The sequence below is a fragment of the Anas platyrhynchos genome, chromosome 19 (genome assembly GCF_047663525.1).
Source record: "Anas platyrhynchos isolate ZD024472 breed Pekin duck chromosome 19, IASCAAS_PekinDuck_T2T, whole genome shotgun sequence".
In the NCBI taxonomy this organism is placed as follows: domain Eukaryota; kingdom Metazoa; phylum Chordata; class Aves; order Anseriformes; family Anatidae; genus Anas; species Anas platyrhynchos.
The window spans coordinates 9,614,265-9,627,269 of NC_092605.1; the positions used below are offsets into that span (position 1 = coordinate 9,614,265).

General features: G+C 66.1%; 1 protein-coding gene across 4 annotated transcripts; it reads right to left on the reverse strand.

The window, feature by feature from the left end:
• Positions 1-1,195: 1,195 nt before the first annotated feature.
• On the reverse strand, positions 1,196-12,051 carry RAB37 (RAB37, member RAS oncogene family). 4 transcript variants are annotated; one of them, XM_027471500.3, is made up of 9 exons: positions 11,981-12,051; positions 7,913-8,023; positions 4,006-4,047; positions 3,789-3,855; positions 3,654-3,706; positions 3,204-3,269; positions 2,773-2,829; positions 2,447-2,523; positions 1,196-2,373 (listed from the first exon to the last, which is right to left on the reverse strand). In XM_027471500.3, exons 1-9 carry the CDS (start codon positions 12,032-12,034, stop codon positions 2,268-2,270), a joined length of 633 nt encoding a protein of 210 aa, XP_027327301.1. In that variant the 5' UTR covers positions 12,035-12,051; the 3' UTR covers positions 1,196-2,267. The 4 variants fall into 4 exon arrangements, with proteins under 4 accessions (XP_027327301.1, XP_038021466.1, XP_027327300.1 ...); XM_038165538.2 differs by lacking the exons at positions 7,913-8,023; positions 11,981-12,051 and adding exons at positions 5,449-5,559; positions 6,312-6,639; XM_027471499.3 differs by lacking the exons at positions 7,913-8,023; positions 11,981-12,051 and adding exons at positions 5,449-5,559; positions 6,300-6,636.
• Between the last annotated feature and the right edge of the window lie 954 nt (positions 12,052-13,005).

A 13,005-nucleotide genomic window follows, 5' to 3' on the forward strand; every position in this document is an offset into this window, starting at 1 on the left:
CCGCGGGCACGGGGCTCTCCCCGGCTGGGCAACCCCCGGGGCTCGGCTGTGCCATGGCCCTGCCCTGCTCCGCACCCTCCTGGAAAGCAGAAGTGGCCGCAGGGGGCTGTGGAAGTGGGGAGCGCTGGTTTTGGGGTCAGCCTGGGCTGCGGGGGCAGATCTCACAGCCGGGCTCCGCGGCCTCAGCTGGAGTTCATCCCGGCCAAAGGTCCTCGGGGCCGCTTAATTAAGCAGAGTTAATTGTGCCCCAGCCAGCTGGGGAGGACGGGAGGCTCTGCTCCGGCCCCGTGGGGCTGTGGAGGGCTGGGAAGCACCGGGGGAAGGCAACAACACCAGGAGGGATGGGGAGCAGGGGGGGGCCGCCCGTCTCCTCGCCCCGCTGAGCATCACCCCGCTGCTGCTCGGCCCTGAGAACGGCACCGGGAGGAATCCCACGGCAGAGGAGGAAACCAGAGGGAGAAAACCAGGCCAAGCGCCCCGTGTGCCCGGCCGGCCTCGGCACGGCCCCGCAGCGCAGGGGCTGCGAGCACCAAAACCCCCCCCAGGACCTCCTCATCCGAGGCGGGGAGCAGCGGGCGAGCTTTTCGGGGAAGGCTCCTCGAATTCAGGAAGCAAAACCCGGCCCTGGCAGGGCTGCTGCGAGCCTGGAGCCCCGATAAGGAGGAGAGGAAACAGCCGGCACTGCGCTCGGGTCCCCGGTGAGCCCAGGGTGCTGGGGACACCGCTGGGGACAGCTCCAGCAGCCCCGGGACGCTGGCACAGCTCGTGCCGGAGGGTGGGGAACAGAAAAGAGCCGACGTCTGCTTGTGCTGCAGCTCTCCAGCATATTTTTTTTTTTTTTTTTTTTTTTTTTGCCGACCTCAGCCAAGAGGCGGATGCCATTGGTGGGAAGCCGGAGTTATTTGGGGAATGCTGAACTCCGCACCGCCGGAGCAGCAGGGGAGGAGGTTGGTTTTAATTTAACCGGCCGTGCTCAGCCCTCCCCTCTCACCTTTGGACTGGCTGAAACGTGCGGGCTGAGCCCTGGCGAGGAGCAGGGGGCAGCGGGGGCTTCTCCCACCCCAAGGCACTGCGGGGGTCCCGGGGGTCCCGGTCCCGCTCCCCTGCAGCCCGGCCGCAGCAGCCTCCCACGTCGCAGGCCCAGGGCAGGGATTTCTCAGGCAGAGAAAAAAGAAAAGCAGGCGGATGCAAAGCCTCCAAAATACCCAGCTTTAATCTGTAAACTCGCACAGAGACACCCGGCAGGACAGCGGGGGCGAAGGAGCCACCGGGGCAGGGGGGGGGTGCTGAGGGGGTGCTGTGCCCGGCAGCCCCCCTGTGCATGGGGGTCGTGTGCCCTGCAGCTGCCCCCGGCACCTCCAGCAGCACCCCAAATATTCTCCGTCCCAAATATTCCCTGTCCCAAATATTCCTGTCCTGGTGCCCTGCATGGCACAGGGTGCTGGGGGGGGGGGTGATGCTGAGCACTGGAGCTGCAGCCCCGCGATGCCTGAGCCTCGCTGCCCGCACCCCGCAGCCCGCCGAGCTCATTTTGGGACACGCATGAGTGCCCCCGACCCACCACGGGTCCAGGGACCCTGCAGAAGATCTCCGGACCACCAAGGGCCACTTGAGCCCCGTCCCCAGCCTGCGCGAGGCCGCAGCTGGTTTGGTCCGGGGGGGGCGGAAATGCAAAAAGCTTTTCCCTTAAATAAAGAAAAATAAAAGTCTCCAAACCCCACAGCTGCACCAGGGGGAAATGAAGGTTTTCCAAACTGCCGCGTGTGCTCGAAGTCAGCGGGGGCTCCTTTAGCTCTTGCTCCAGCTGTGGCAGGCAGGGGGCAGGGGGGGGCACCCCCGGAGGTGCCGGCGAGGAGCTGTGGCCAGGGCTGGGCACTGGCACCGGGATGGGTCCGGCGGCTCCCCGGGGGGGAAGCAGCGGGGAAGCGGGGCAGGATCCGGCCCTCGCAGCTGGATGGGAGCACAGCGAGGGCACGGGCGGCCGCAGGGGAGGAGAGGCCGGGTGCTGGGGCCATGTCCTGGGGTGACGGTGGCACCGCCGCGTCCCTCGGGCTGGCGGGCACCGCGCCGTGGTTGGGGCGCACGGCGAGCCCCCGGCACCACCCGGCAGGGCGCCAGGATCTGGGCCCTGCTCAGCACCACGCCTGGAATAATGTCCCTGCTCCTGTACCCGCTGCTTCGGCACAGCCGTGGGTACCGGGCCGGGGGCAGGATTGGGCCCCGCTGTGCCCCAGCCCCGCCTGTGCCCGGGTCCCTGCCCGGCGCTCTCAGGCGAAGGCGCAGCAGCCGGATTTCTTCTGCTGCGCCTCGATGTAGTCGTGGATCTGGAAGCGGGGCTCGTCCGGCGGCTGCAGCGCTCGCTGCTTCAGCTCCCTGGGGGTGGCAGGGCCCCGTTACCCCCGGGGGACACCCCCTGCTTCCCCCCCTCCCAGCCCCGTGCACTCACTTGGCGATGGCGAGGAAGGCCAGCTCCACGTTCATCCCCGTCTTGGCGCTCGTCTCCATGAAGGGCACCCCGTACTCCTGCGAGGGCGGCACGGCCCCATCAGGGGGCAGTCCCAGACCCCCTCCTGCCCCCCCAAAATCGCCCCCTTTGGCTGGGTGGGGTTTGGGAACGGGGTCACGTCCCCTCCCTGCTGTGCCACCTGTGCCATGCAGGTCTGGGCACCGTGCAGAGTGGGTGGCACAGCTACACGGGGTCCCTAAATGAAGCGCCCGTGCCTGGGGTGCTGGGGGGGTGTCGCAGGGGGTGCAGACTCGGGCATGGCTCACCCTGGCCAGCGAGGCTCCGTCCTCTGTCCTCACAGCCCGCTCGCTGCTCACGTCAGCCTGCAGAAAAAGGGAGAGCGTCACCCAGCTGGGGGCACCCCAAAAGCAGGCAGGTGGGCGCACGGGGGGCTCCCAGGAACCTGGGGGGTCAGGGAGCCAGGAATGCCCATCGCCCAGAGGAGAAGCTGCTGAGCACCCAGCACCCACACCGGGAGCACCCACACTGGGATCACCCCGTGCCAGGAACCTCAGCCTCGTGCTGCCCTCCTCTGGCTGCCAGGGACGCGGCTCCCCGGCCCCCCCCAGCCCTCTGGGGTCACCTCCAGCCTGGATCCCCCAGGAGGGCAGGGACCCCCCCAGCCCCAGCCCTCCTCGGAGGCACGGCCGGGGCAGGGACAGCCTCGGGGTGAGGGGAACGGGGGCCCTACACGCACCTTATTGCCCAGCAGCATGATGACCACGTCCTTCTGTGCGTACTCGTGGATCTCCGTCAGCCAGGCCTGCGGGGACAGCGGGGCTGCGTCAGGGGGGAGCACCCCTCACCCTGCACAGCCCCCCGGGAGGGCTGGGAAAACCTTTTTTAATTTAATTTTATTATTATTATTATTTTCCCAAGTGGGAACCATTCCAGAATGAGGTGGAGAGCTCTGTGAACACCCCTTCTCCTCCTCAGCCCTACAGGTAACTCGCCCCCACCCCAAACTTTCCCATTCGCCGTGCCCCTAAACAAAACGCGCCCAGGGGATGAGCTCCGAGCTGCCCGGGTCTGCCCAAAACAAGCGGTGCTTGTTGCAAAACAGGCTTAAAATCCCCACTCCCCATCCCAAAAAAAAACCACAGGTGTCCCCGATCCCTGGGGACGAACGCGGGGCGGGGGCACTCACGCGGATGTTGTCGAAGGACATCTTGCTGGTGATGTCGTAGAGCAGGAGCAAGGCTGGAAGGGAAGGGGCCGAGGGCATTGGTGCTGCAGGGAGAGGTCCCGGGGGGCTCGCCCACCCCCCTGGCCCCCGACCCACCTTGGGCATCCCTGTAGTAGGCGTGGGTCACGCTGCGGAAACGCTCCTGCCCCGCCGTGTCCCAAATCTGCCAGAAATCGTCCCAATGAGAGCAGGCAGCGCCCCGCCGGCTGGGGACCCCCCTGCAGCCCTGTGGGACCACGGTGCCGAGCCCATTTCATGCGGCAGCAGGGCCGGGAATTGCTCCCCCCAAAAATACCAAAAAACCAACCCTCACCTGCAGCTTCACCTTCACGCCATCCACGGCCACCACCTTGTTCTGTGGGGGAGAAGGAGAGGACGGGGCGGTGAGCACAGAGCCCCGCTGCTGGAGCTGGGGCTGCAGGATGGAGCCCCCTTGCTACAAACCCCCGTGCTCCTGGGGGGCACAGGGTCACGGGGGGGGGGCTGCGGGGCTGTCTTCGAGCAGCCTCCCCTGGTGCTTGCCCGGCATAAAGCCGCCCTGTGTCCTCGCTGGGCGTCGCGAGGAATTTGGCTCCGCGCTCGTGCGCCCTGGCAAAGACAAGGAGAGCCTTCAGGGCCAGCAGACGCTGTGGGATCGGCCAAACGCCGTCCCCGTGGAGCTCTCTGAGGGCATCTCGGGGGGGGTCCTGCTGGGGGCTGCTCCTGCTCCAGCCCCCGTGGCGGGGAGGCGAGCGGCTCGGGGCACCGAGCCATGGCTGAGCCGAACCCCAGAGCCCGGGGACTTCCCTCCAGGAAAAGTAAAAAGCAAAGCGTGGGTTGCTCGGAGGGTGTTGCAAGAGTCTTCTGCAGGCTCGTGCTCGGGGGTGGGTCTGGAAACGGAAGGCGGGTATAAATAATTGGGTTTCCTGGAACTGTTTGAGGTAGAAAGGCAGCTTCTGCGAGGACAAAACCGGGGGGGTGGGGGGGGTTAGCTCGCGACGTGGGATGAGTGAAAGAGAAAAAAGCACCATCAGCGTGCTGCTGGGGGGCAGGAAGCCACACAGCAGCAGGTGGGACACCAACGTGGGGCCGAGGGGGTGCCCACAAGCCGGCAGCACCCCCACGGCCACGCGGCGCTGGGCATGGGGGGGGTTTCTTCCCCTAGGGCGCAGAGGAAGCGCCACGATAACACGGCCCAGGGCTCCCCCCCGGCACCCAACCCACTGATAGGGCTGTAATTTGTGCTGCAAGCGGCTCTTCCTGGCGGCAGGCGAGCTGCTTGAACGCTGCCTCCCCACAGAGGTGGGGGCCCGGCCGTGGTTTGGCTGCAGAAAGCGGCCGGAGGGGAGGGCAGCGGGGCCGGGGGGCACGGGGGCTGCGCGGGGTAACCCCATGGGGAGCATTGCTCGCCCCCCGAGGTGTCTGCCCCGGCCGGGTGAAGCTCCCAAGCATCCCGCAGGACGGATTTTAGGCGTAAAATGAGCACAAACGAAGTTCAGTTTCGCTAATTGAAGGGGAAGTGCCCGCGCTCCGCTCGCTCTTCCGCCCGCAGCCGCTGGTGCAGCCCCGCCGCGGAGAGGTGCAGGAGCTTCAGCAGCCACCAACAACCACGTTTGGTGCTGCTGGGAGACAGTTTGGGGTTCGGAGGCCCCAAAAGCCCCGAAGCCCCTATCCATCCGTCCATCTGTCCGTCCGTCCCCCCAGCCTGTCCCCAGGGCCCCGGGGGAGCCAGGGCCGCCCTCGCTGCCCAGGGGACGGGTGGCCGCGGTGGTCTCACCCGGAAATCTATGCCCACGGTGGCTATGAACGTCCCGGAGAGAAAGGCCCCGTCTCTGAACTGCAGCAGGAAGCAGGTTTTCCCCACGCCCGAGTCTCCGAGTAACATCACCTGCAAGGTGGGCGCAGGGGAGGTGTCGGCGGGGGCGTCCCCAGCGGCACCGGGCTCCCCGCTGTCCCCTCCTGTCCCCCTCCTGTCCCCAGGGCTTGTGCGGGGAGCCCTGTGAGAGCCGGGGGGGGACAAGTGGTGCAGCTCTGCCGTCCCCCTGAGGGAGGGAGGTGCTGGGAACTCAGCACCAAAGGCCACCCCGGCCACCCCGGAGCATCGCGTCCTGGGGAACCGGCCACAGGAGCAGCCCCGGTGCCCCCCCTGGGTGTGCCCCTCACTGGGACTGGTGCACGGCTGGGGCAAACCCTGCCACTGCCTCCCAGGGCCCTGCCGGCTGCAGACAGCAAAGCAAACAGGGCTCTCGTCCCCTCCTGCAAAGCAAACAGGCCCCAGCCCAGGCGCTGCCCCGCTGCCCGCCGGCACGGCGCGTACCCGCTGCTGCCCCATCCCCTCCCACGCTGCCCTTTCCCTGCCCGGCAATGGGATCGTGCCAGGAGGGATCCCGAGCTTAAAGAAGGCAACGAGCACACTGCAGGGGCTGGCACCCACACAGCGAGTCCCCCCCCCCTCTGCCACCCCTTGTCACCCCCTGTCACCCCCTGCCACCCTCTGCCCCTTCCCGTCCCCGCTCGCTCCCGCTGCAGCAGGAGGCAGCCGGCACCCAGAGCAGCCTCCGCCAAGCCCCAGCCTCCACGGAGCCCCAGCCTCCATCCCCTGGTCCCCCCCCCCAAACCACCCCGCACCTTGCCGGCCACCTCGTAGTCTTGCAGCGGTGCCGGGGGGGCCCCGCTGCCCCCCACCCTGCTCATGGTGCGTCCGAGAGGAGCCGTGCGTCCCGGCCCGCCTTCCTCTTCCTCCTCCTCCTCCTCCTCCAGGAACTCTGCCCTTGCCCCCCCCCGAGCAGCACCGAGCCCTGCCACCTCCCTGCGGGTGCACACACACACGGGGGGGGGACACAATGATGGGGCCACCCCCACACTTAGCAGCCCCCAAAAAACCCCTTGGGCTGCAAGGATGAAGACCCCCGGCGCTGCAGCATCACCGAGGGGCGGCTGCTTGCAGTGGGATGGGCTCACCCCAGTTACACCAGTTACACCCCAGTTACACCAGTTACACCCCCAGCACCCCCCCCAGGAGCCGTTAGCAGGAAGCTGCGGCCAGGCGCTGCCGTGCTCAGCCGGAGGGGTGCTGGGGCTCCCTCTGCCCCCCCCTGCTGGGTGCTGGGGCTCCCGCTCCCTCCGCCGGGACCCTCGCCCAGCCCCCAGCCCCCTCCATCCACCTTTGGGGCTTTGTGCGTCTCCCAACTCATTTGGGATAAGCCCAGGTGTGGGAATGCAGGAGAGGTCCCGCGGGGAGAGCCGGGGGGGTTGCATCACCCCAAAACCTCTCCACAAAGCCGTGTCCAGACCCACACCTTTAGGGCTGCTGGGGGCTTCGGCCCCACAGGGACCACGGGCATCTCCCCCTGGTGCCTTCAGCCCCTGATTTATTTCCCCCAGGACCCCAGCGGATCCTCACGGGACACAGATCCTGATCCCTGCCCCCTGCTCCAGCACCGCCACCCGCTCCGTGCTGCAGCCACCCCCTCGCTGCCCCTGGGGACGTGGAAATGGCAGTGGGATTTCCAGTCCCAGCCGGGACATTTGGGGTTCCTGCAGGCTCTGTGGCCAGCACAGTGCCCGGAGCTGAGGACCGGGGCTCGTGGAGCTGCTGGATGAGGCCGAGCCCCGCTGCGGGGTGCTGGGAGGGAGGATGGGGGGGATCCATCCCCGTGGGGGCTCACCGGGCTGGCTGCTGCTTGCTCCGAGCTGTGAGCGGATGGGGACAGGGAAGGGGACAGCATCGCCTGCCTGTGCTGCCTCTTGGAGTGGGGAAAATAAAATATCCAGGAGCTGGGGAGGGTGGGGAGGGCGGCTGAGCCTCCTCAGCCCCCCCCCAGGGGCACAGCTCCACGTTTCCCTGCTTCCTTGGCCTGAACCAGGGAGCGAACCCGCTGTGTGGGGCTGGCCTTGCTGTGTGTGGGGTTCCAGACCTGGGTCTCCGATCCGGGCTCCCCGGCAATGGGGACACGCTTCGGAGCCACTACCAGCCCCGTGGCGGCTCTACAAATAGCTCTGGATGGCAGCCTGGGGCTTTTGGCAGCTCTGCCACCATCTGCTTGAGTTTTGTACGGGCAGGACCCGCGCTGGCTGCTGAAGGAGACTCCCCAGGAGCGATGCAGGGGCTGTGCGTGGGCACGGCCTCGCCATGGGGTCACCGCACGGCGCCTCCTCCGCGCAGCCAAACGCGGCTCCGAATCCCCCCCCAGCCCTCTGCCCGGTTCCCCCAGCCCCAGCCCCGAGGACCGGGCTCTTACCGTAAAGCCAATGCCCACGGTGGCGGAGAAGGAGCCTGGGATGAACTTGCCCTGGTCAAACTGGACCAGCAGAGACGTCTTCCCCACGCCGCTGTCTCCAACCAGGATGGTCTGCAAGGGGCGCGCCAAGGAACATCAGCGCACGGCGGCTGGCGGTGCCCCAGCGTGCCCCCAGGGTGCTCGTTTTGGGGGAAGGAGGAGAAGGGGAGGGGTCTCGGGGGTGGCAGCAGCAGGAGCAGGGGGGCAGCCCGGCCCCATGAGCAGCCCTGCTGGGCAGCAGGTTGTCCCCACAGGCTGCCGGGCGCCACGGCCAGATGGCTCGAGCTGTGGTGCCCTGTCCTTCGCCGTCACCTTTGGTCCTGCTGCCTGCCTGGGGAGGGATTCCCACCCCTTGGAGCATCCCTAACCCACGGCCCTGCCCCAGGCTGAGCTTTGGGGGAGAGGCAGCCTCGGTTTGTGCCTCCACATCCCCTCCTGAGGAGCCCCAGAGCCCTCCTGCAAGGGGCACAGCTTGCCTGGACCCCAGCAGAAGAGACCAAGGGGCTGCGGGTCCACGGCCCGTGTCCCAAAGGAGCCCGTCCTCCTCCCAGCCCTTTCCCTTCTGCTCGGTGCCTGCCCTGGTTCCTCCACGAGGCTCTCCCTCCCCTCCCTGCCAGCTCTGGGATTTGTTTGCAAAGCCCCCGGGTGCAAACATTTCCGTCCCGCCAGGAAACCGAGGCCCTTGGAGCCCCGTCCCAGCGCCACGAGGAGGAATAAACACTCGGCCAGCAGACGGCTCGCCCAGAAGTGCTTCTGGCCCCGTCCTTCAGGACGTGGGCGTTCCTATAGACGCAGCTCTGCCGAGCATGGGACCTGTGCTGCCACCTCTGCCCGTGCCCACATCATTTTGCTGCCCCCCAGTTTCCCCGTGGGGTTCAGACCCTGCAGCTCCTGCAGCCCTGCTCCGTCCTGGGCTCTGCACCTTGCCCCTGCCCCAGCAGATTTCATGCCCTGGGGGATCCCCCCTCTCACACCGCCCAGCCCCGTGGCTCCTGGCACCCACAGATCCCACAGAAAACGCAGCGAATCCACGTTTTCCCTCAGAAGAAACCATCCTCGCAGCAGCCACAGAGGGAAGACACCAGGAGGGGTTGTTACTGTAGGATGCCAGCACCCGGTGCTATTTTAGGGCCACACACTACTTCCAGTAAAACACCGGTGCCCCAAGGTGCAGCAAAGCTCTGGGCAGGGTTAATGCAGGGGATGGCATTAATTATGGAGGGGTGGGGGGGGGGGGAGCTGGGCTGAGCTCCAGGAAGCCTCCAGGGCCTGGGATTTAGGGAACTTGTACAAAAGGCAGGCTCCCCATCAATAATTTAACCGGGATTTCTAGCAGAGACGACTCGGGAGCTGCTTCATGACTTAATCATGGTAGAAATCTGGATCTGCCGGGGAGAGGCAGCGGCTCAGCACCACTGAGCAGGCGCAGGAGCGGCAGCAGGGGACGGGGACGTGCTGGTGGTGTCTTCGGGAAAAACTCGGGGCTTTGTGGGGTACAGCACGGAGGAATCCCCTTTGCCATCGAGAGCTCAACTCAGGCATCCCTGAGCTGTGATAACACCAAGGCTGCCCCCTGGGAAGCTCCAAATCCTCTCTGCCTCCCTCCAGCCCCCCTCTCCCGCAGCCTGCCCGCCCCAGCACGCCCTCAGCCCCGCTGTTTTCCCGTGGGAACGCTTTTGCCTGGAAAATGGGAAATAAAAAGCACTCGGCACAACGTGCCAGGGCCCACAACCCAGAGGAGGGCACCGTGAGTGCAGGCTGGGGAAGCCGTCCCTGTGCCCTGCGTGGGCAGAGGCAGCTTCAGCCCCCGGCCACCAACCCAGCAGGGAGCCAGGCGGAGCTGCCCGACCCCAAAAAATCCTGCCTGCAGCTTTGGGCTAGGGACAGGGCTCCTTGCTTGGGGCTGCTCCACACCTAGAGAAGTGCCCTCGCTTCAAAACCACTGCCAGCTCCGGGCAGAGAGGAGGCAGAGCCATCGATGGGTGCTGGGGGTGAACCCAAGCAGGAAACGTGCTGGGATCGCTCTCCTGGCAGCGCGTGAGCAGAGATTTGGGGCTAGAGAGCCTGGAGAAGAGAGGTTTTGCACGGCTGTCAAGGCAGCTTAGGGAGGTGCATTTCCAGTGCCAGCCGAGCAGGAGGAGAGCTGGGATGGTGCACGTGGGCTGAGGTTACTTTTTTGGTTTGTTTTTTTAAGCTTTAGCATGTGGCAGCTGGACCTGAGCTAAAATTGCAGCGCCTGGGAGCCCAGCAAGGAAAAAAAAAAAAAAAACAAAAAACCAAAAAACAGTCCTGGTAAGGGAGGGCAGGGAAGGGAGAGGCACTCCTCTGTGCGTGGGCTCCCTGAGCTGCTGGAGCCCAGCCCCACAGGTTTGCTCCTGGGTCAGCAGAACCTGGCACTTGTTTTTACCTGCTCTATATAGGAAATGGAGCCACCCCGCTGCAGGCAGGTGGGTGTCTGAGCCCCTCACGTTGAGCCCAGGACCCTCCCCAGGCTCAGCCCCAGCAGGGGCTGCATTGCAGTGCTGAGACAGCAGCCCTAGGGCTGGGCACCAACCCCAAACCCCCCCAGGGGATCCCTGTTTGATCCCCCCCCAGCACCATGGCTCAGCCCCAGCCCGGGGACATCGCTCTCCTCCCCCGTGGCTTGTTCCAGCTGAGTGGATCCGAGCATCCTCCGGAAGGAAGAACAATTTGGCAATGGGTCACATCACCTGAAAGCAGAGCCTGTCATCCCGTGCCAAGCGAAAGTTTTCTGGAACAGCCCAGAACAAACCTCTGCCGTCCCTGCTTCCATTTCCACCTTGCTTCTCTCCCCCCTCAGACCTGCTTTTAGCCCCCGACCAGCATCAATTTAACCTTTGCTTCCAGAGCGAGCTCTCCGGGGCTTTCTCAGCTCATCTGCAATGTGATTCCTCGGGCAGGAACCGGATCTCTTGAGGTATTTGCTGCCTCATGGCCCCGGAGCTTTCTTGTTTCTGCATGACAAGCAACCCAGGCAGCAGCGGCAGCAAAACACCCAGGGAAAAGGCAGAGAACGAGGGGCTGGATGGTGACCTGCCCGGGCAGCTCTTCTGCCTGGAAACTCGTCTCCAGCAGCATGGAGCCCGGCTGCAGCAGCGTGCTGCTGGAGATGAGGGAGTTAATTAAGACTTTGCGAAGATTCAGAGTTTTTCTCGAGTCATCCCCAGGGGCACGTCCTCGGTGTGCAGCAGGAATGAGAGTCGGTAGTAATTGATATTTTCCTGCTAATCAAGGGCTGGGCACGCTGCCCTGAGTAAAGTGGGATGTCAGACAGGCTGGGGTTTGCGAGGGGAAACCCTCCGGGCTCCAGCCCTTTCCCTGCCTCCCCCCAGCCCCCTGCTTTGCTCCGGCCCCCAGGAGTGCGAGCCCTGCACGGGCACATTCGGGACTGCAGGAAAACAGCAAAAAAAAAAAAAAAAAGAAGGGAGATCAGTGGATGTGGCAGAGATCAGCATCTCCCCATTTCCCGGAGTTGCAGGGCAGTGCCTGGGCGCAGGGAGCCGGGGCTGTGCTCCTGCAGAGCCTGCAGCAGATCCTGAGCCAGCCGGGGGCAGCGGCAGCCCCAGCACCCCCCCGGCCATGCGGGGTTACGAAACGGCCCCAGGGCCAAGGAGAAGGACTTGAAAAGCAGCAGGGCAGCGGTGTCCCGGCTCCTTCGGGTGCCTCCTGCAAGCGGGGCACGGGCTGCGGCTGCCCCCCAGCCCCCGGGGCAGGCACGGCGGGGCTGGCCCCTCTCCAGCTCCGCTTTGCACCCACGTCCGAGCCCCTCGGGACCCCCCCACCGCCCCCCGGCATCGGAACCGACCCCCCCAAACCCCTCCAAACCGGGATGGGGGCTGCAAACCGAGTCCAGAGGGGCAGGAGGGGCGAGGAGGGAGTTAGTGGGGGAACTTCGGGCTGCCCCCTGCCCCCGGCCGGTGGTCCCGCATCTCCCCAGCATCCCCCCCCCGGGCTCCTCGCATCCCCCCAGCCCTCCTGCGCCCCCCCAGCTGCCTGCCCCAGCCCTACCTTGTGCAGCAGCGCCTCGTTGTAGCCGGCCCCCGCCGGGCCTGCGGGCTCCATGGCCGGGCTGCAGGGGCCGGATCCGGCTGCGGGGGGGGGAGCCGGGCAGTGCCGGGCCAAGGAGGGGCCGAACCGGGCCAAGGGGGGGCCGTGCCGGGCAGCGCCGCTCCCTGCAGCACGGCGGACAGCGCCCAGCTCGCCTCCAAGCACCGCGGACAGCGCCCCGGCACGGCACGGCCCGGCACGGGTCCGCCCGGCTCGGCTCGGCTCGGTTCTGGCCCCGTTGGGTAGAGGAGCAGCTCCTGCCCGGGGCTGGCAGCCCTCCTGCTCCTCCTGCTCCTGCTCCTGCTCCAGTCCCTCTCCGGGGGTTCCCTTTCTCCATCCTCTCCACCGGGAGGTGCTGCCCTCCTGCCTCCTTCCCTCCTTCCCCTTTCCTCCTTTCCTCCTTCCCCCTTTCCTCCTTCCCTCCCTCCTTTCCCCGTTTCCCTTCCTCCATCCCTCCTCCTCCTCCTCCTCCTCTCTCCATCTCCATCTCTCCACCGATGCTCTTAGCCCTGGGCTCCGAGCTGGGAGCACGAACCCATCTCAGCCACGGGCAGCGAGCCGTGCTTCGTGTCCTGCTCACCCTAAAACCTTGATTTTAGGGCTCCTCACCCTGCCCAGGGTTTGTGCCAGCCGGGACCCCTCGGCCCCCTATAGGACCCCCAGCAGCTCCCTCTGGGGACACCCCACGCTCAGCCCTGCTGGGATCCTGCTCAGGGCCACAGCCAGGAACAAGGCAGAGCTGTGCCCACACCCGGAGGGATCTCGCTCAGACCCTTTTACTCCCAGCTCCCTTAGAGCAACCCGGTGCTTGGATCAGGAGGGCACGAAGCAAACCTGCCCTGGGGGAGCTCTGTAAGAGGACTCAGCTCAGCCTCCTGTCCCCCTGCAGCTCAGCAGACGGCCCCGAGCAGAGCAGGTGCCAGGAGCCATCTGCACCCCCCCCCCCGCCGGCTTTCTGCCTGTGCCTGACATTGCTAATTACATCT

Excerpts from the sequence above, each read along its gene's own strand:
- RAB37 (XM_027471499.3), bottom strand. The coding sequence starts at position 6,365 with ATGAGCAGGGTGGGGGGCAGCGGGGCCCCCCCGGCACCGCTGCAAGAC. Across the intron at positions 5,560-6,299 it reads ACTACGAGGTGGCCGGCAAG|GTGATGTTACTCGGAGACTC; the intron begins GTGCGGGGTGGT and ends CCCACCTTGCAG. Across the intron at positions 3,270-3,653 it reads TGTCCTTCGACAACATCCGC|GCCTGGCTGACGGAGATCCA; the intron begins GTGAGTGCCCCC and ends CTGTCCCCGCAG.